General features: G+C 43.3%; 1 protein-coding gene across 3 annotated transcripts in view; it reads left to right on the forward strand.

Moving 5' to 3' along the window:
• ARMC2 (armadillo repeat containing 2) overlaps nucleotides 1–22,455 on the forward strand; it is a 106,598-nt gene that overhangs the window by 76,748 nt on the left and 7,395 nt on the right. For all 3 annotated transcript variants that reach the window (XM_047860155.1, XM_047860156.1, XM_047860157.1), the window contains 6 exons: nucleotides 1,712–1,811; nucleotides 14,525–14,840; nucleotides 18,042–18,164; nucleotides 18,473–18,586; nucleotides 21,163–21,295; nucleotides 22,059–22,219. In XM_047860155.1, coding sequence (XP_047716111.1) covers nucleotides 1,712–1,811; nucleotides 14,525–14,840; nucleotides 18,042–18,164; nucleotides 18,473–18,586; nucleotides 21,163–21,295; nucleotides 22,059–22,219 — 947 coding nt within the window. The remainder of the gene's footprint in view (nucleotides 1–1,711; nucleotides 1,812–14,524; nucleotides 14,841–18,041; nucleotides 18,165–18,472; nucleotides 18,587–21,162; nucleotides 21,296–22,058; nucleotides 22,220–22,455) is intronic.

Below are 22,455 nucleotides of genomic sequence, written 5' to 3' on the forward strand. Positions count from 1 at the left end.
AGTCATGGGGAAGAAAATACAGCATAGGGAATACAGTCAGTAATATTGTAATAACTTTGTATGGTGACAGATGGTGACTACACTTATCATGGTGAATATGTTATAATGTATGGAATTGTCAAATCACTGTGTTGGAGACCCGAAACTAATGTAATAGCACGTGCTGACTATAAAATATATATATATAAAATATTTCCTAATAGGCTGTTGCTGGTGTACATAAATAGTATTTAATTTTTGCTTATTAATTTTAATCCAGGAATCTTAATGAAATTTACATCTAAGCATTAGTCTATAGATTGTCTTGGATTTTGTATGCAATTTGTCTGCAAATAAGAATAGTTTCGGGTTTTTTTCCCCATCATTACAACTCTTCCCTGCTGTCCCCACCTCTTTCTAATTGTATCACTCAGGATGTCCCATACAAAGTTGTAAGAGTGTTGGACCTGGTGCCTTTCTCCTGCAGAGAAATATTTGAAAGAAAATATTTGAAAGAAATACTTTTGTGGTTTTACCAGTTAAAAATAATATTTACTGCAGGTTTTTGTAGATACCCTTCAGAAGGTTAAGGAACAATTTTCTTGCACTAATGGATGTTAGATTTTCTTGAATGCTTACCTAGTATCTATTTTGATTATGTAGATTTTCTTTTCTAAATTCATTAATATAGTAGATTACAGATTAATAGGTTGTCTGACGTTAAGCTGCTATACATTGCCAGGTTGAATTGACTAATATCTTGTTTAGGATTTTTCATCTATGCGTTAGATGAAACTTGTACTTTTCCTTTTGCATTGTCCTTGTTTGGTTTTAGTGGCAAGTTTATACCAGCCTCATAAAATGAGTGGGGAAGTGTTCCCACTTTTTCTCTATTATCGAAGAATTCCTGAAAATTGAACTTATCTGTTTCTTGAAAAGTTTGTAGGACTTGCTTGGAAAGTTCTTTTATCCTGGTGTGTGTGTAAGATTTGTGTGTATCATTGACCACAGATTCACTTTCTTTAGTGGCTATGTATCCAGGCATATTTCCTCTTGGGTTAGTTTCAAAAAGTTATGTTTTTATAGGAATCTGTAAAAATCTACAGCACTACTAGGAATTTACCCAAGGGATACCGGAGTGCTGATGCTTCGGGCACATGTACCCCAATGTTTATAGCAGCACTTTGAACAATAGCCAAATTATGGAAAGAGCCTAAATATTCATCAACTGATGAATGGATAAAGAAGATGTGGTTTATATATACAATGGAATATTGGCAGTGAGAAAGAATGAAATCCTGCCATTTTGCAGCAACATGGTTGGAACTGGAGGGTATTATGCTAAGTGAAATAAGCAGAGCAAGATAGATATCATATGTTTTCACTCATGTGTGGGTCTTGAGAAACTTAACAGAAGACCATGGGGGAAGGGAAGGGGAAAAAAATAGTTACAAACAGAGAGGGAGGGAGGCAAACCATAAGAGACTCTTAAATACAGAGAACAAATTGAAGGTTGATGGGGATGGGGGAGAGGGGAAAGTGGGTGATGGGCTTTGAGAAGGGCACTTGTTGGCATGAGCACTGGGTGTTGTATGAAAGCCAATTTCACAATAAACTATATTTAAAAAAAAATAAAGTAACCCTATGTGTATTTGAGCTTTCTGGAAACCAAAACAAAACAAAACAAAAAAACCAAAGTTTATTTTTATTTTCCCATTTGGCATTTCTGCAGCAAACTTACTTCTTACCATGACTGCTGTGCAGCCTTGGCCAACTGTTCCAGATGTTATGCCTTGTTTTTGAAAGTGATAAACAAATACCAGAAGAAACAGGTCAGTTCTTCATGTATTTAATTCTTCAGTTTGTCTTTGCATTGGGGTATTTGTATAAGCCCATGTTAAATGACCTTATGTTTTGAACGTACAGGTTTCTATCAGAAGCTTCCATTTGATGTGTAATGGGCAGTCCCAGGAGTCAGAGTTATCTGTAGGAGTTGAGGAGAGACTAGTTGGAGGGAGAAATGGCTACCATGGGATGTTAATGCGGTAGGATCCCTGGTTTAGGGAAGAGGATGGATGCACAGTGTTGTTGCTGCCAGTGATCCCTAGACACTTAGACGAGAGTCATCCTGGGGTGGGATGGGGGTTTTTTGCAGGCCCAGTCCCAGGCTTGCTGAGTGGGTGGGAAGGGGCCTGGCCATCCACACTTGACTGAGAACCACGGGGACTTCTGATGCAAAGCACAGTTTGGGATCCCCTGCACGGGTATACTCTAAAGATTCTTCTAGACTGGAAATTCTCTAATTCTTTGACACTTTAGTATTTAGAAGATGAATCATTCCAAACAAAGGTAAATATTAGAAAGAAAACAGAGGCGCCTGGGTGACTTAGTTGTTGAGCGTCTGGTTCTTGATTTCATTGCAGGTCATGATCTCACAATTCGTCAGATCGAACTCTGCATCAGGCTCTGTGCTAGCAGCCCAGAGCCTGCTTGGAATTCTCTCCCCTCTCCCTGCCCCTCCCCTGCTTACTCTCTCTCACTCCGTCTCTCGAAATAAATAAATGAACGTTTAAAAACGTTTTAGAAAGAAAATAATTTGGTTTTAATGAATTGGGTAACAGTATATAGAGCTATTTAAAAAAGGGAAGATGTCACAAATGACTCCGCCTTAATATAATCATAATAGTACAGACATTAAGTTTTATTATGAGTCTTTGAATATTCATTAAATGCAGTTTATTCCGATTTATAAATGATTACAGTTACATCAACTGTTTAGTGACATATTTTATACATGAACACAATATATATTTCAAATATGGTAAACTTTCAGAATCGCACACTAAGTTTCATCAGCTTTAAACCAAATAATTTATATGTATACTAAGAACATTTTAATATAAAGCTTTTGTGTTTGTTTATATTGGCCATCTCAAAACCACCTCAAAATATAACCCATGTTTCCACAAATAGCGCTGAATTTATTTTTACCCAGCCAAGTACTTCTGCTGAGAATAACTAAGTTTGTCAGATTTTATGCTATTATTAGCTTATTTATTAATATGTTACTAGTCTCTTTTTGGTTATACAGATGACAGAGAAGTATCTATGCTCATATTACACTATTACTACATTTTATTTTATTTTTTTTAAATTTTTTTTCAACGTTTTATTTTATTTTTGGGACAGAGAGAGACAGAGCATGAACGGGGGAGGGGCAGAGAGAGAGGGAGACACAGAATCAGAAACAGGCTCCAGGCTCCGAGCCATCAGCCCAGAGCCCGACGCGGGTCTCGAACTCACGGACCGCGAGATCGTGACCTGGCTGAAGTCGGACGCTTAACCGACTGCGCCACCCAGGCGCCCCAACATTTTAAAGATGGTAAAACCTTGCTTAAAGTGTTAGTAATTTTTATTTGGCTTTTAAACACTGATTTACAAATGCGTACTTGAGTTTCTGATTCTGAGAATTTGGGTTACAAATGCTTTCACCTACATATTTTGTATTTTTTCTAAATTACATACTTTGAAAGATTTCAAGGTATAAGAATTTGCTACATCAGGTGAAGAATGATTTGATTAATCTACCTGAAAGATTCTCCATTGCTGTTAAGTGTCCATTAAGCATTTGTCTAGATCTTGGCATAATGTATTATCATAACTGTAATCTTAGGGCAAGTGAATTAATCTGGTGAAAAGCTTAGGCACTCCTATTCCTGGTTTTCTTTTTAAGTAAAGGAATAAAATGGCAGAAATATATTTTACATTAAAAGAATTCTTTTAGATCTTATACTTTAAAAGTTTAGTTATGGATTTTGTTTGTAAATGTGCTTTTATGATTTTCATTGTAATTTTATTTTACCATCATTATTCTTTTTTGCTTTGGTGTTTTGATTTTGGATGATTTAGATAACTATAACCAGAGAAGGCATCTTTGCTTGCACTAGAATTTTCAAATGAGGGTTAAAGAATGCATTTTGGTTTAACAACTTGAATTCAAGTTATGTCATAACCTGTAAATTTTTAAAAAGGAAGAATACACATCAGTTCAGTACTGATAAATAGTCCTATTGTTTTGTAGCATTACTAGTAAATAACCGTTTGTTTTTCTGATTATAGCTTGGATGATGGCCGTGTTTAATAAACAGACAAAAATCCTGGTATCTTGCCAATATAAGACATTTGAGATGTCAACACAGCTAAGGGTATGCTTTTGCTGGTGTAAGGGACTATATATCTTAAAGTTTAATCTGCATAAAATTTTACTGTGGCTCTTAGCAAACTACTTTTCACCTTGGACCAAAAGTTCTCATAAAGCAAAATTGGTGTTTCAAAGCCATCTTTTTTCTCTATTGATCTATATGACAATTTTGTGTTCCTATTAAAATTATTTTGGTTACAAGAAGAATGAAGAGCACCTTGCAAACTATGTACAGTTCATGTTGTTTCCAGAACCATCAAGGAAATGCATAATTTATTAAATTATTTTAATCATTGCAGTGAAGATCATATTAAAATATATTACATATTTCCTTGCTTTCTTAGAAGACACTAAGAATAATTTAATCTCTTCTTGATGCCAAAGGTCAATATTACAAACATTAATTATTGCTCTAGAAGCTATTTGTCCCATAGTGTGAGCATGAGTCTGTTGATGAGATTCTTTTTTTTTTTTTTTTTTTGAGAGGGATACAGAGGGTGAGCGGGGGAGGGGCAGACAGAGAGAGAGAGAGAGAGAGAGAGAGAGAGGCACAGACTCCGAAGCAGGTTCTAGGCTCTGAGCTGTCAGCACTGAGCCCCACGCAGGGCTCACAAACTGTGAGATCGTGACCTGAGCCCAAGTCAGACACTCAACCGACTGAGCCACCCAGGTATCCCTGATGAGATTCTTTAAATGTTTTTGTCCTTTCTGTAGATTTCTCTCTCTTCCCTTTCTATTGATTGTTAACTCTGTCCTTGGTAGTCTTTACTTGTCTTTACTTTCCTTTTGCAATTATTTGCTTGCAATTAGTAGGAGAACCTCATAATGAAACTTGTTAGAAGTATCAGCTAAAAGGGGCACCTGGGTGGCTCATCCGTTAAGCGTCAGACTTCGGCTCAGGTCATGATCTCACAGTTCATGGGTTCAAGCCCTGCGTTGGGCTCTGTGTTGACAGCTCAGAGCCTGGAGCCTGCTTTGGATTCTGTGTCCCCTCTCTCTGCCCCTCCCCACTCACACTCTGTCTCTCACTCTCAAAAATAAATAAAACATTAAGAAAAAGAAGTCTGTTTTTATTTATTTTTGAGAAAGAGAGTGAGCATAAGTGGTGGAGGGGCAGAGAGAGAGTGGGGACAGAGGATCCCAAGCAGGCTCTGAGCTGACATCAGCAAGCCTGGAACGGGGCTGTAACTCATGAACCTTGAGATCATGACCTGAGCCAAAGTCAGACGTTCAAGTGACCAAGCCTCATGTCTTCTGCTTTTTGCGTCAATAGCTGGAGCCTTTCTTAGCTAGAGAAAATGAGATGGTTTATTAGACTCTTCCGTGAATTTTTTCTGCCAGACTTGTGTCAAAACAAGTAGTCCTGGAAAAAACAAGACAAACAAAAAAACTCGTCCTGGGACCAAACCCGGTGATAACACTGATAATGCTTTGATAACACAGCCAGTCACACTGATGAAGCTTCAGGCACTGGTCAGAATGAACCGCTTAGATTCATTCAGGTGAGTTCAGGTCTTCTCCTGCAGGACCCTCAGAATGGCTTGCAAAAGGCAGGGCTCATTAACCTCAGTTAGCTAGACAGACCATGAGTTGCTGATTCGTAATTGGTGAATTAATCCCCAAATTTTATTGTTAAAATAATCACCAAATATTCCTACCGATGTCCTGCTTTGAGAAAGTTCAGTATATACCCATATTGAAATTTTGTAAGTTTGCAACAGATAAATTTGAGGAAGATTAGTGCATATACAATCAAACGATGGCCCAGTTTTTTCCACCCCTCTTTGCACTTCTGTGACGTGGGCCTGTGTCTGAAGGCTGTGCTACCAGCCAGGGTTTCTGGTTTATCAACAGTCTCAGAGAAAAGGAATCCACCCCTCCCAGCTCTTACAAAGGACTTCCTCAGGGAGAACAAGGGAAACTTCTTTGGCTCCTGTCTGGGAGGTTAATTGGTCCAAAATCCATGGTACGACTAATCACTCCAGTTCCCATACACACAAAAACGGAGAGCGAAGCACAACGTTTCGGTCAGCTCGATGCAGTTTGAAAGCTAAGCTTTAGCATTAGGTAAAGCCTCTATTAAAAATGGTAACCCAAATTCAATTAAATGACAAATCTCATTTAAGAAATGTGCACATATTGTATGCTCTCTGGTGTAAACTACATTTGGTACAAACCAAATGTACAAACAGATGGGCCTAGTAACGCAGGGATGAGCAGGGTCAGTATCAGCCTTGCAAATCAGGGCCTGCCCTAGGAGGTGCCTCTGACGTCACCATTGCTGCATTTAGCATCTCCGCAAAATATGCTTGGGTTTGTTTTTTGGAAGAACATGAAGGGATTTTCCCCATTTCTTCTGTAAATATCTACTGGGCAAGAGATCCAGTAAAATGCCTCAAATGAGATTTGTATGATGGGCAATTTTTTACGGAGGTCATGGTCTAAAAAGAATAACCTTTATCTACATTCCCATCACATGCCCATTGAGCAACTGACTATCTGACTCTCTCCATTTGAGATATGGCCAATTTCTTGTTTTTTTTTTTTTATTGTTGTTTTTGTTTTTGTTTTTAACAGAACATCCAGAGGTAGGACCCTCATCAGAGCCTTCAAAAACACTGTCTGGGAATTGCCCGACATGTCCTTGCTTGTGCTGCTTTTAAAGTCATGCCTCTCTCATTCCATTTAGACTTCTTTTAGGGTAAGCGATCATGTTCGGCCACGTACGCACAGCGAACACTGTCTGATTTGGAATGCTCAGGCATCGTGGTGTTGACAGTGAGACCTGGAATGTCTGAAGGGTATGGGCTGAGAGCACAGACATCTGCCATTTTTCTCGCTGTTCCTCTGTGATGCAGCCACAGCCATGCAGCAGTCCAGAGATAACGTGACCTCTCTCTCCCCTCCATCTTTTTTGGGGCCAGTGAGGATTTGTTAGGGAGGTGCCTCCACCCCTTCCTCTGGAGCCTTTATATGGTAACTTGGCTCCTGGCTCACCCTCTTCCTCCTGCCTGGCAGGAGCATGCCCTGTGGCTGTATTCCCAGCCCCTCTGCAGACACATTCCCACTGCTAGCATTTGGCTGAGCTTGCTCCTTTTTTCAGCCTTGGCCTTGGTCTGCACCCCTGACTGGGCGGGCAGCACAGTAAGCCCTTAGCTTGTTCATTCTTTCCAGCTCCTGCTGCTTTGCCCTTGTGGAACTGGCTCTACGCCGCTCAGCACGGAACCCAAACGCCTGACTTATGTCTGCAGACTTAAGAACAGAACAGAGCACAGTGAAATTCTAGCCTCGCCTGGTGCTTTTGAGGGATAGCCACGTCCAGAAGCATATAGTTGGTGCTCAGGAAATGGCTGCTGATGGAATGGATAGATGAATGGAGGCATCAAGTATAATCCCTGCAGGTTTTTAAATGCTCCTCTACTTAGATTCTGGGTATTGAGTCACCAGCATCCCAGATCCTGCCATTTTGTATGGTTCAGCACTTATGCAAACTGCTGACCCACTTTCAGCACCGCAGGGTTAATTAGCGTTTTTGCCGTGGTGCAGTGTGTGTTCCAGATTGGTAAAGTTTATCTGTTCTTCAGCTCACCTGTATGTTCAATTCATGTTGAGGTTTCGTTCGAAGGTGGGAAGTTGGGTAAATGTAAAATTGCAAATCGTGATTCAGCTCTCAGATCCAGATTGCATGAGAAGTTCCTAACCACATTTTAAATGGGGCATCTTGAAAATCTTTCTAAAATGTTTTCTTTTACTTAGTAGAAGTAGTTCTCTCCTAAGTAAGTGGAGTCTGATGAACATAGTTTATTCTTTCTGTGATAGTTTGATGTAGTTCCTTCCCTATGGTCAACATTATACACACCAGTTATTTTCAGGCCAGGTGGGAAGGGTGTGGGGAATGAGGAGGAATGTGTTCACCTTGGCTGGCTATGTGCGGGGAGTAATAATGTCAGGTAATGCAGAACTGGTCACATGGGGCTGGATGGTGCATTGGACACTGGCTTTGACATTTAACAGGCAGTGGATGTTTTTGAGCAAGGAAATGATGTAAGAGCTGTGCTTCAAGAAGTGGTATTGACAGTGAGGCGCCTGGTTGGCTCAGTCAGTTGAGTGTCTGACTTCGGCTCAGGTCATGATCTGACGGTTCAGGGGTTCAAGCCCTGTGTCGGGCTCTGTGCTGACAGCTCAGAGCCTGGAACCTGCTTCAGATTCTGTGTGTGTGTCTCTCTCTCTGCCCTTCCCCTGTTCATGCTTTGTGTCTCTCAAAATTAATAAACATTAAAAAAATTGTTTTTTAAAAAGAAGTGGTATTGACAGGGGCATCAGGGTGGCTCAGTCAGTTAAGTGTCTGACTCTTGATTTCGGCTCAGGTCATGATCTCAAGGTTTGTGAGTTCAAGCCCCATGTCGGGCTCTGTGCTGACAGCACAGAGACTGCTTGGAATTCTCTCTCTCCCTCTTTCATTGTCCCTGCCCCACTCATTCTCTTTCTCTCTCTCTCTCTCTCTCTCTATCTCTCTCTCAAAAATAAACTTTAACAAATTTTTAAAAATTAAAAAAAAAAAAGAAGTGACATTAACATTGATCACAGAGGGAGGATCCCACCAAGGGTCTGTGACAGGAGGCTACAGACAGATTAACCAGAACAGACATGGGAAGAAGGTGGTGGGGGGAGATTTTGAGATGGCAGAGCAAAGGGAACTCAGTGACTGGTTGGTGAGGGGAGTGAGTAATCAAAGATGCCTATAGGACCAAGTCTGAGGGATCTGGCAGATGAGGGTTATGGTGAATGAGGAGTTTCGGAATCTGTCTGTAAGCACAGATGGCCAAGGTCCTGCCTCTTTTCCTCACCAGGGTTGGACTTTGGGGTCAGCAAGCCCCGTGAAGCCTGAGTCTCCACATCTCTGGGTAGAAGGAGAGCCTCCTTCGCTGACTTGAGGCCAGTCTCTCTCACATGGACAGTCACATCGACAACTGCTGCTATGGGAGCTTCCCGGCCGCTCAGCAGTGTCCTGTTCCTGGCTCTGTTCCAGTTAAAGCAATTTCACTTACAGCAGTGAGGGGCCCATTGAGACCGAGTAACGTGCTGGCTCCCAAGGGCACAATATATTTGAAACTAAAGAGAATATCCCACCGGCTATAACTGGAGGGTACAGTTGGGGTCAGGTTTCTTGCAATAGGTGTACCTGTTTGTCTGAGTTCTGGTTGGCCGTAACTGTTGCTAGGCTGACTCCATTTTTATGCAAAATTTGAAAGTCAGTATGAACTAGTTATACTAGACTGACTTCTTAAAAAAAAAAAAAGTCTCCTGATTCATCTTCATTTTGCTGTTTCCAAACTACAAAAGCTGTTGCATATATATATATATATATATATGTATATATATATATATGTATATATATATATATATATATATATATATATATATATGCAACATTGTATTAAATTTGATAAAAATGCTCTAAAAGTTCAGGGGTGATTTATAGGTGGCTGTCAGATACTGTCAGAGAATAAAAGAGAGTATCTGTATCTCAATGGAGAATTGTATACCGATGAAATAATTTCTGCTATGGAGTCAGTCAGTGGTCTCTACAAATCGCTGATGTTGGCCTTTGTCTAATTTTTTCAAGTCTGTATAGAATGTTTAGTTAAGTGGCGTTTGGAGACTTGCAAAAGATTGGCAACAATCCTTAATCTCTCTTTGTGGACCAGTGAATAAACCTCTCTATGACACTGTCCAAGGCGGTCCTCTGCACGGCGCGGGCCGCCCACGGTGAGCCATGGGGCCTTGCAAAGCCCTCTTGCTCAGCCGGTGTCCTGGGGCCTCCAGGTGAGTTAAGATTGGCACTGGTGTGGGGATAAGGAAGCACCACCTCTGCCAGCCTCCCGGGAGACTGCTGCTATTTTGGCCTGTTCCACGTTCCCTAGATTTGCAGAGAATAGATTTGTGAAAGGGGGTGGGGGGGAACGAAAAGACGCCCGAGCCAACCCTGAGAAAGAGGACAGAAACAGTGAGCGTAGCAGTTGCTGGAAGCTTGGTGCTACAAACAGCGCAATCTGCCACCCCCATTTGTTGATCCCGCGTGCCATCCTTCAGTTGGCCCTGCTGCTGCCAGGAACCACCCCCTCCTTTTTCCATCTGAAGGCAGGGAGAGAGGTACTGTGGCAGTGTTAACTCTTCCTGCCCTAAAGCCTAGAGTTTCTTCTTCGTGCAGCGTATGCCATGGTAGGATCCACACAGGTATTAGAATAAAAGAACTGCGGAAGTCGAAGGGGCTGAGGGAATTTTCTGAGAAAAGCAGCACTCAGTCTTCCCAGATTAGACCACATGTGACCGTGGAGGGAGGAAACTTGAGTTTGGAAGAATGATGATCTCTAAGGAAAGCTGCCTTCGCCTCCAGCCTGGGATCTGGTCTGCATACCTGGCAGACCAGCAGTGATGGGTAGAGATGGTACAGGGCCAGAGACACCTGCTGAGTTCTGCTAAGGAGGAAAATAAACATAGGAAGAAGAGGCCTAGGAAGAGGGAGAAGGGAGAATAGTGTAGCATCCTTCAGAAGGCAGCTGTGATGTTTTACAGGGTAAACTGATTAGTCCTCATATGAATGAGCAAAGAGGATGCAACCACTTTTTAAGTTTTTAAGGAAGTCATTCAAAATCACATATAACATCTTTCCTGTCTTGCTTCACATGTTCCTGAGGAAATGAGGGAGGAGCTCAATCCGGGGAATAGCATGAGGTCCAGCAACATCAAGAGACTACTGTTAAGTGCCTGAGGGAGGTGACTACGGGTAGAGATTGGGAACACTTTGTTCAGATTAAAGGGCTACAAATTATGACTTTTAACGAATTTGCATATCGAAATGCTTGGGACGGGGCCCGGCACGTCATAAACACTGTGTGTTCATTCCTGCTGCTGCTGCTGCTGCTACTGCTATTATGGTTGATTATTAGAATTTTTCAGAGGTAGGAGTCATGTAGAGTGTCTTTAATCAGAAATTATATTATCAGAGTTTATGCAAAAAGCTCATATTCCTCAGCTTAGAAAATATAAAGTGGAATATCCTTCGAGGAGCCTAATTCTTAGAAATACCCTCTGCCCTGGTTGGAAAGGGTTCTGCTTCTTCTCTGTGGGTGTGTCCAGTGTGGAGGAGGGCTTTCCGTCCAGAGCCCAGGGAGGAACCTCTACCATCGGGAATTAGGTGAAGTAACCGCCACCTTTATGTGAAATGATGAGTGTCATAATGAAATTGTGTGTCCTTATTTAAGATTTGAGAGCCACAGACTTCAGCATTTTTAGGGAACTGCCTGGTGATCAGAGACAGACAAGGTGAGCCCAGTACCCAGGAAGGGGACTGTCCCAGGTACTTTCTCAAGACCCGCTCCTTTTCACCTGGCTAACCTACTCCGTCCTCCCCTCCATATATCTGCATTTTATACATTTTTTAATGTTAGACTCAGATTCGTTGGAGGTCATTTTGCCAACCCCCACCACTGTTCTCTGGGCATCCTCTGATCTAAATTTCTCGGAGACTGTCGGGTCCGTCCCGCACAGTTAAATGCCACTAACATGTTACTGATGGTACATGAAAGCGGTTCAGAGCAGTGCCTGAATCATTCCTCATGATTTGTGCTTTACCTGTTTTGTCTCATTTACCCTCAATACAGTACAATACGATACAATACACTACAACACAATATTTCCCCCTTTCTACGAATGAGTTAATAGAGGCATAGAGAGGCTAAGCAAAGTCACATGTATGAACCAGACTGCCTGGCTTTCAAGCTGGAGATTACAATCCCTTTCCGTGTCTAGCTTCCTGCTTGGCCCTTTTAGTCTTTGCTCTTCCCCCACGCTTGTTAGCCTTGTCTTCTCAAATAGATTCGGAGCTCTTCAGAGCATGGTGCCTCACCCTGTTTCTTCGAGTGTATTCTCCCAGGCTCCCAGCATTCAGAGTTCCCTAAGGGCTTCAGGCGCGCGGTGGGCCAGGAGCAGGTTCTCCTGACTGGGATGACTGGGTGCCATTGGTTGCAGGCTGAGCTGAGGTTTTTCCCAGTGTGAACTCTCTCCTGGACCCGCTCCAGTTCTTGCTGGCGTGTCAGCCTCCGACTTTCTTAATGTTGACAAATGGTTCCCAGCTGCACAAGCAGTGGCCTCGCTTCTTCTCGGCCAGTGCCAGGGAAAACTTTTCTTTCAAGAACAAGCAGCAACAAGTTGGTATTGGCAGAGGAGCCCCAGGCAAATCCCATTTTGTCCTTTGCCTGTGACCTTCCACTCTCTGCCACTGACAGTCCCTGTGCTGCCCAGCCCCCAGCCCCAGCCCCAGACCCACCTAGACCTGGCTCCCCCATTAAAACAGGTCCGGGCCTCTGCCCTTTGTCCCCAGTCCTTAAGTCTGCTAATTACTACAGATCTGATCAACAAAGTCCAGTTTATAGGGAATCCCTCCTGGTGGCATATTTGGGTTTTAAAAGGAGATAACTCCTTGACTGCTCCGCATATGGCAAGGCAAAGGAGATCCTTAAATGACAGGCCATGTGGGAAGCAGGGCTTGGCTGCAGAAATGACTCTGGATCAGGAGAATCCTGGTTTCCAATCCTGACTCACCTCTCACTAGCTGTGTGACCAGACAGCTTGTACGAACCCCAGTTTCTTGCCTGTCAAATCGCACAGTGCCTGGCACAATGAGAATTAGCACCCAGGTCAGTGGTAGCCCCTCAGTGAGTGTCTCTGTAAAGTCTCTTCCTCCCACAGGAGTTTCCTCACTCTCCGTGGGTATGGGTGAGGCCAAGAGTACTCATCTGTCTGTCGTTGTCGAATTAAGAACATAATTATTTTTGCATTCTGCTTAGTTGTAAATTGTTCTCAGCTTGGGACTTTAAGAAATATTTATTTATTGTGAAATATAGTTTATACACAGAAAAGTACATGAAACACACATGTGCAATTTAGCAAATAGTGATAAAGGTGTCTCCCAAGTAACCACTACCCTGATCAAGAAAAACAAGTGATGAGATTTTGGGGTGATAGTGGGCCAATGGCCAAAAAAGAATTCTTGGCGACGTCTTTGGTGCAAAAGGGTGATTTTATTAGAGCACGGGGACAGGACCCACGAGCAGAAAGAGGGGCGCTGGGGTTGTGAAGAGTGGCTCCTTATATGCTATGGGGCTGGGGGAGGTAAAGTCAAAAGGGAACTTTCCAAAGAGATTTTCATATTCTAAGGACTCACAGATTACTGGAGGTCTAGCTATTGTCAAGCTAAGGCATTAACATTAAGACAGTAGGGAGTTCCTGGAGAAAGGTTTTACTCTGCCTGCCTTAAGTGTGTGTCAAAGGGCTGCAGGTTATAAGGAAATCTAATTTTATCTGCCATTTCCTTCTTGCCTTTGTTTCCCACATCACTATGGAGGGGAGGTTGATGCTGGGGCTCCAGGAAACTCAGTCTATAGGTTTCTGGAGATTAGGCTGTTGATAAGATTGCCTTTGTCTTCTAATTTACTAAGATAGTTGTGAACTGATGGAGACTTTATCAGTTTAACCATTTGTTTTTGGTCCTTTCCTTTGTCCTTGGGCAGCCTGGAGTGCCTGAGGAATGCCACACACATCCCACCTAGGAGGGCTGGGTGATGCTAGACTGTGTGTGGCCCTCAGTTTGCCTTATGTTCCCTCATCACTAAGTGGTGGCTTTATATAACACAGTGATTTGATTCTCAGCTGGGGCTGATTTTGCCCCCAGGGGACATTTGAGCCTTTTTGGTTGTGGCATCTGGGGAGGTGCTCCTGGCACCTAGTAGTAGGGGCCAGGAATACTGCTACTAAATACAGCCCCCCAACAGCAAAGATTATCCTGCCCCAGATGTCTGAGTCAGGAAAGCCTGCTGTAACACTATCTGATTAGCCATTGTGTAGAACACCCGATTTTTAGAAACACAATGCTTCAGCAGGAGGTGAACTTTTAGGAAAAGATTTGGGTGCTCAAGAAACCTGTTAGTATCAATACTTAGATTTACATAACACAATATCAGTAATCCTATGCCACTCAACTAATTGTTCTCTAGGGGGTTAAAAAAAAAAAAAAAAAAGCCGGCCAGAATTTCAGATGAAGGATCTGAAGTTAATAGCCCTTGCTAATAGTATCAATCGGTTTGTATTCTTTTGTTGTTGCCAAATGCTTTTAATCTCCTCTGTCAATTTGCACCAGTCTTGGGACTCAAATACTAGACAAGTGAGTAAAAGCCAGATGTTGTTCCATTTTGCTATTAAGTCGTGAATAAATTAAATACTGTACCCTTTCCAACAACTTGTCCCAGCCCCTATGCACTTGTAATGGTCTTCCCTTTATTGCAGGATTTAGTTGTCCGTATTGTCTTTATTCTTGGCAACCTGACAGCGAAAAATCACCAGGCTCGTGAACAGTTTTCCAAAGAGAAAGGGAGCATCCCGACCTTGCTGTCGTTATTCCATACATTCTACAAACTGGACCTGTGTGCTGAGGAGCAGATGGGAGAAGCCCAGCAACCCAAGGTGCAGAGGCCGCGGGCCCCCGCAGAGGACGTGCTCATCAAGCTGACCCGAGTACTGGCCAACTTAGCCATCCACCCTGGCATCGGCCCGGCCCTGGCCACCAACCCGCACGCCGTGGGCCTGCTCCTCGCCACGCTAGGTAAGGCTGCTCCCAGCAGGGGAGACAGTTCTGTGGCTCCGGTGCCCCTAGGGGTTTAGTGGCACCACTGGCTCGCTTTAATGAGCCTTCACAGCTGCAGGAAGGAAAATTCCTCCACTGTGCAGAACTTCCTCAAAGGTAATACAGGTAATATTTTTTTAAATTTGCGAAAAGAAAAGAAAGAAAGAAAAAATTGTTACTGAATCTCATTGAATTAATTGTATACCTGGAAAGGGTGAATTTTATGGTATGTGAATTTTATCTTTTTTTTTTTTTTTTTAAGTATACTGGAGGCGCCTGGGTGGCTCAGTTCTTTGAGTTTCCAGCTCTTGATTTCTGCTCAGGTCATGATCCCTGGGTTGTGGGATGGAGCCCCACATCGAGCTCAGCTCTGAGCATGTAGTCTGCTTGGGATTCTCTCTCTCTCTCTCTCTCTCTCTCTCTCTCTCTCTCTCCCTCTGCCCCTCTTCCTCACTTGCGTGCTCTCTCTCTCTCTCTCTCTCTTTCTAAAATAATAATAATAAAGTATACCAATCAAATTACCAAAGATTGGCCAAACTAACCACAAAGAGTTTAAAATCCTTAATTTTTCCTTAATTAAAGTTTATTTATATTTTTATTTTTCAGGCTTTCATGGTATCTATAATTATGGCCCCCAATCATTTGTGTCCCATTTCCCCCCTTTATTAGCCATCTCACTCTTCCATAACAAAATACCACAGACTGAGTAGCTTAAACAACAGAAATTTGTTTCTCATGATTCTGGAGGTTGAAAGCCCAAGGTCAAGGTGCCTGCCAGTTGGGTTCCAGATGAGAGCTCGCCTCCTGGCTCGCAGACAGCTGCGTTCTCACCCTGTCTTCACATGGCATTTCCTCAGAGTGTGCACTCAAGAAAGAGAGAATGATCGCAATCCCCACCCCCCTCTTTCTCCCCCTCCTTATAAGACCACCAATCCTATGAGATAAGTAGTCCACCCATACGACCTCATTTAACTTTACTTCCTAAAACCCCTATCTCACATACAATCACGTTGGAGGTTAGAGCTTCAACATGTGTATTTGGGGAAGGGGCTGCGTTTCAGCCAATAGTATTCTGCTCCTGGCCCCCTGCCCAAAATTCATAATCTGTTCTCATAGTAGGATTAGTACCTTATAAGAAGAGACACCAGAGAGCTTGCTCTTGCTGTCTCTTCACCATGTGAGGACACAGCAAGAAGGCGGCCATCTGCCAGCCAGGAAGAGTTCTCACTAGAACCCAATCATGCTGGCATCCTGATCCCAGACTTCCAACCTCCATAACCGTGAGAAAATAGATTTCTGTTATTTTAGCCCCAAATCTGTGGTATGTCATTATGGTGGCCTGAGCTGACTGAGACAGATGCACCTTTTGAGTATTAATTATTGTGGGTTCAAATGCTTGTAAGCACATTTAAAGCATTATTAACTATTTACTTTTGTGGGGCTAAATGCACATAAAGTGCTTGGTGCTGTTCATGATATATGCCTCATAGCTGTGAATGCCTACCCTCTTGCCCCTGATGTCAGTCACTATTCCTTCTGGCCAAATGTGTAGTCCTACAGAAGGTGGTGATACAGAAGAGGTACCCCCCCCCCGCCTTTTTTTTTCTGGACAAGCTAATGAATTGTCCTACCAAGGCAAGAGACAAAAAACAACAGATTCCCAAACACTGCCCATGGTCTAGCGCCATCAGTGGGGGGTAGCAGGAACCAGGGCTCCTAACTGGCATTGCTACATCCACCAAGAGATGAGTCTGAAGGCTGAGTAGAAGGCAGGGACAAAATGACTAAGGGCCTTATATGCTAAATACAGAGTTAATTCCTTCACTCATTCTTGCATCCAGCAATTATTTATTGAGCACCCCTATGTGCCAGACTCTGCTCTAGGTGCTAGGAATGCAACAGTGACTAAAACAGATACATCCCTAGTCTTGTGGAGCTTCCATTTTAGTCCTAGAAGACAAACATTAAACACTGAACAGGTCAGGTGATTATATGTGCTATGGAGAAGATAACAGTAGGGTAAGGGGAGGGGTGCTTGGGAGATTCGGTTGAGTGTCCGAGTTCGGCTCAGGTCATGATCTCACAGTTCGTGTGTTTGAGCCCCCTGTCTGGCTCTGTGCTGACAGCTCGGAGCCTGGGGCCTGTTTTGGATTCTGTGTCTCCCTCTCTCTGCCCCTCCCTCATTCATGCTCTGTCTCTCTCAAAAATAAATAAACAGTAAACAATTTTTTAAAAAGTAAGGTAAGGGGAAGAGAATAATGGATGCTATTTTATATAGGGTGATTAAGGAACGTATGCAATAAGGTGATGTCTGAGCAACAACCTGGAGGATGTGAGGAGTGAACCAAGTGAATAACTGGAAACAGTATATTCTAGACAGAGGGAGTAGCAGCAGTACAAAGGTTCAGTCAGGATCATGCTGATATGTTAAAAAAAAAAGGGGGGGGGCAGGAAGACCAGTGTGGTTGGCACTGGGGACCTGGGGGCTAGAACACCAAATGAGGCCAGAGATGTCAAGATTAGGGCTGCCCAGGTAGGGCCTGATGCTCATGTAAGACAAGTGACCTTAGCTGACTTACTATTCAAGGATCATTGTGTTAAGGATGGGCTCAGGGAGGAAGCTGGAAGAAGAGTAGCTAGTTAAGAGGTGAGGGATGGGCTAGGTGGTACTAGAGGAGGTGAGAAGTGATCAGAGTCTGCGTGTTTGGAGGGCAGCACTGATAGGAGTTATGGATAGAGTTTGCCCCCAGGATCGTTCTGTTGCGAGGTGGAAGGGTGGGGAACAGACTGGAAGTGTGGGGAACAGACTTGCAGGGTGGAGCCCCCAGAGAGCTCAGGAACACGGCAAACCAGTGGGGGTGAGAGAAGCTCAGCTTGCTGGTGTGTTGGCACCTCCACTTTACTACAAACACAGGGCCTAGATCAGCCCAATTTGTCCAGACCCCCTGGCTGGAGGGACTGAGCTTAGAGTGTTCTAAAATCTGGCCAGGAGTGGTCCTCTGCTTTGGATGCACTTCCACGCAGGAAGCGTCCTGGGAAATAAAGCAGCAAACAGTGCCCTTGCACAGACGTTGCCTGGGACAGTGGCTTGTCCCTGGGGCTGCTCTTGCTGCAGTTAGGATGTCGTTGTTTCTGCCCCTGCAATGAGCCTTTGATACCCTTTTCCTTACTGTGTTTCAGAATACAAGTCAATTGAGGATTGCGAGGAGCTGGTGATCAATACTACAGCCACAATCAACAACTTATCTTACTACCAAGTGAAGAATTCCATAATTCAAGACAAAAAGCTATATATTGCTGAATGTAAGGTTCAGTGTTGGGTTTGGGTGGATGAATATTTAACATTTTGACTCTATTTGCTAAACACAGACCTGGTGGCATTCCTATTTTCCAATTTCTGGTACAGATATCAAAGAGCCTCATTCAATTCTAAGAAACTGGAATATGGGGAAAAGTTAGTGCCCAAGTTCTTGCTAAAGTCTCTTACAGTTTGTGTTTTATTATTGCTTTAAGATTTTGAGTTATCAGTATTTAGTATAATACTGGAGCCTAATAGCCTTTAAATTAAAACTTAAATTCACTGGTTTTATTTCTCTGGTCCCCAAACCCAGTGCTCATAAAGCTTCTTGTGAGTAATAACATGGATGGAATCCTTGAAGCTGTGCGTGTTTTTGGAAATCTCTCCCAGGACCATGACATCTGTGATTTCATTGTGCAGAAAAATGGTGAGTTAATGATACTCCGTGTTCAGCATGTACTTCTTGCCAATAAACAGCTAAGCAGTTCTAGAGCTTGGGTCATGACAATGTGATGCTTGTTTCTGCTTTGGGATGCGTAGTGCTTGACATACGTTCCATGCGTGTGGAAGGCTCTCCACTCGATATGCCAGGATAGATCTGGCCAGTGTTCTCAGGGTTCCCCTTTCCCTTGCGCATGGTCTTCCGAGTTCTCAGATGGTGTGTGTGTGTGTGTGTGTGTGTGTGTGTGTAAGGGAAACAATCTATAGTCATTATTACTGTCCATGAGAATGGACTCAGTTGACATTCTCCTTCACGTACTAGAATGTCCATTACAGCCCTACTTGTAATAGCAACAAATGGAAAAAACCTAAGTGTGCATACATCATGATATGTTCATGCAACAAAAAGTTCTACATCAATTAAAATAAATGAACTAGAGATTCGTGGATCAACATTGATCAGCCTCAAACATAATATAGGAGCAAAACAGCTAGTGATTGGAGGGTATATACAGAATAATGCCATTAATATAGGTTTTAGAACATGCATAATGATTTTGAGTATTGTTTATGTAATGTATAGTCATGATGTAAAGGTAGAAATTACATTTGGAAATTGTAAACTCCACACTTAAGACAGAAGTCACCGTTGGAAGGGAAGGCATGCCCAAAGATATGAAATTGGATCTGTAACATTTTTTTTTAAGTTTATTTTTTTTATTTTGAGGTCAGGAGGGGCAGAGAAAAGGAGATAGAGAATCCAAAGCAGGCTCTGTGCTGTCATCCACGGCTCAATTCCAAGAACCATGAGAGTATGACCTGAGGTGAAATCAAGAGTTGGTCACTTGGGGCACCTGGGTGGCTCAGTCAGTAAAGCGTCTGACTCTTGATTTTGGCTCAGATCGTGATCTCACGGGTTTGTGGAATTGAGCCCCTAGTCCAACTCTGTGCTGACAGCATGGAGCCTGCCTGGGATTCTCTCTCTGCCCTCCCCTCTCTCTGTCCCTCTCTCTCTGCCCTTCCCCCCACTCATGCTTTCCCTCTCTCTAAATAAATAAATAAACTTAAAAAAAAAAAAGTCCAGGGGTGCCTGGGTGTCTCAGTCAGTTAGGCTTTGGCTTTGGCTCAAGTCATGGTCTTGTAGTTTGTGAGTTCGAGCCCTGTGTCAGGCTCTGTACTGACAGCTCAGAGCCTGGAGCCTGCTTCAGATTCTGTGTTTCCCTCGCTCTCTACCCCTCCCCCACTCACACTCTGCCTCTCTCTCTCGCTCTTAAAAATAAATAAACATTAAAAAAAATTAAAGAAAAAAAAGTCGAATGCTAAACTGACTGAGCCACCCAGGCACCCCTGTAACATTTTATTTCTTAAGCCGGGTGGCAGGTACACAAGATAACCACCTCTATACATCTCAAATATTTCATGTAAGTATAATACCTAAAACTTCCTGATTATCCATGGTAGCAAATTTAGGTAATACAGATATTAAGGGGAAAAAGCAGCAGCAGCAAACTGTCACCCATAATCTCACTCCCCCAGAGATAACTGTTAACGTTTTGGCGCATTCTTTAGACTCTTAAACACACACATGTATGTGTCTGACCCATCAATGGGACCAAAGTCAGAACAAGATGGCCACCTCTTAGGTGATAGGGTGGAGGCAGAACACACTTTATCCAACCTCCCCCAATCTTTTGCCCAGCCCCTTCTGGGGGTATAAGAAACCAGGATAGATGGTTCCATTTCCTAGGTGTAAAGGAAAATGGTTCCTAGAGGTGGGAAGCCTATCTTGCCCTGAGCTGCCCCCTACCCTGGAAGTCCTGCCTTGCTACAGGCCAGTTTCCAGCCATCTGAGCAGTTCTTTTACAAGCCCTGGAAGACTTTAGAGATCTCAACAGGAGCCTACTTCCCCCCCCGGGGTTCTGTATTTAATTTTTTTTTAATGTTTATTTATTTTTTTTTGAGAGAGAGAGAGAGAGAGAGAGAGAGAGAGAGAGGACCAGTGGTGGGAGGGGCAGAGAGAGAATGGGACAGAGGATCTGAAGCAGGCTCTGTGCTGACAGCCCTTTGCAGGGCTCGACTTACGAACCACAAGATCATGGCTTGAGCCCGAGGCAGATGGTTAACACTCTGAGCTACCCAGGCACCCTCAGGGGTTGTGTATTTCAAGAAAATTGCTGCAAAGGTTCAAAGGGGCCCTTGAGAAGAATCAGATGTTAGAGATGAATGTCACCTGTGTGGTTGGAATTTGTGATTTTTTTTTTCCCCCCCTTTCTACTGGAAGGGACTATATCATTGCCCTGGGGAGGGAGCTGCTGCCTGGGTCAGATGCAGCACTGCTGGGGGACCAAGGACTTGGGGGATGGGAGCAAGTTCTAGATGCAGTGGATGTTGGCAAACCCACAGCTGGGCATGAGTAAAGCCTTAGGTAGAATGGATTAAGTCCCCTAGCAGAGTTTCCGGTTTTTTGAGCCACTCCCCATTTCCCCCTTTGCCATTTATAATCTAAGGTACAGCTGGGAACCCAGAGCCTTATTGGTCCACATTTGTTCTCTGTCCTCCCAGTACACAAGTTCATGATTGCACTGCTCGATGCTAAGCATCAGGATATTTGCTTTTCTGCCTGTGGCGTTCTCCTAAATCTCACTGTGGATAAAAGCAAACGTGTCATCCTAAAAGAAGGAGGTGGCATTAAAAAGTAAGTTTCAAGGCATGGAGTCCTGACTCTCAGATGTCAGAGGGAATGGTTTCCCATGGAGCTGGGCCCCTCTCATCACTCTTCTGGGGTGGAGGTATTTCAGCATTTGGAACTGCCAAGCTACGGGCTGAAGAGGAAATTTAGGTGCCACTGGACTCTTAAAACCGTTCAGAAGTAGGTTATTGCTACTTTGTAGCTACTTAAATTTATACATGTGAAATGTTAAAAAAAAACCACTGAATTACATATAATACATATTAAATAATACAGGATGATCGTCATTATGCTAAACATACAAAAATTAAAGAGATTCTGACCAATAACTTTTCTTTTTTTTTTTTTAACTTTTTTTTTTTATTTATTTTTGGGACAGAGAGAGACAGAGCATGAACGGGGGAGGGGCAGAGAGAGAGGGAGACACAGAATCGGAAACAGGCTCCAGGCTCTGAGCCATCAGCCCAGAGCCTGACGCGGGGCTCGAACTCCCGGACCGCGAGATCGTGACCTGGCTGAAGTCGGACGCTTAACCGACTGCGCCACCCAGGCGCCCCTAACTTTTCTTTTTAAGTTTATTTATTTTGAGAGAGACAGAGACAGCTTGAGTGGGGGAGGGGCAGAGAGAGAGGGAGAGAGAGAGAATCCCAAGCCAAGTTATGCACCGTGAGATCATGACCTGAGCCGAAACCGAGAGTTGGACGCTTAGGTGACTGAGCCACTCAGGCTCCCCCCTAACAACTTCTTAATTTGACTTTTATTGACTTAGGTTGGTGGATTGTTTAAGACATTTTGGTCCTACCGATTGGCAGCTGGCCTGCTTGGTTTGCAAAACTTTATGGAACTTCAGTGAAAATATCACCAACGCTTCATCATGTTTTGGAGATGAAGACACCAACACATTGTTAGTCCTGCTACCATCATTTTTAGGTAAGACTCCAGACTGTGAGTCTGTGAGTTTTATCAGAGTAGGAGAAATGTTCTTTTCTGTGACCAGCATGGGTAAAGATTGGTGTGTGTTTGAGTAGCTGTGTAAATTTGGAAATATCTGAGAAGAGGCAGAATGTTATTTACAATGGGGACACAAGGACTCCAACTCATTGGATTCTGTCATGGTTTTTTCTGTGGCTTTTCTCATTTTTTTTCTTTTCTGAATTTTTTAATAA

The sequence above is a fragment of the Prionailurus viverrinus genome, chromosome B2, assembly GCF_022837055.1.
Source record: "Prionailurus viverrinus isolate Anna chromosome B2, UM_Priviv_1.0, whole genome shotgun sequence".
NCBI lineage: Eukaryota > Metazoa > Chordata > Mammalia > Carnivora > Felidae > Prionailurus > Prionailurus viverrinus.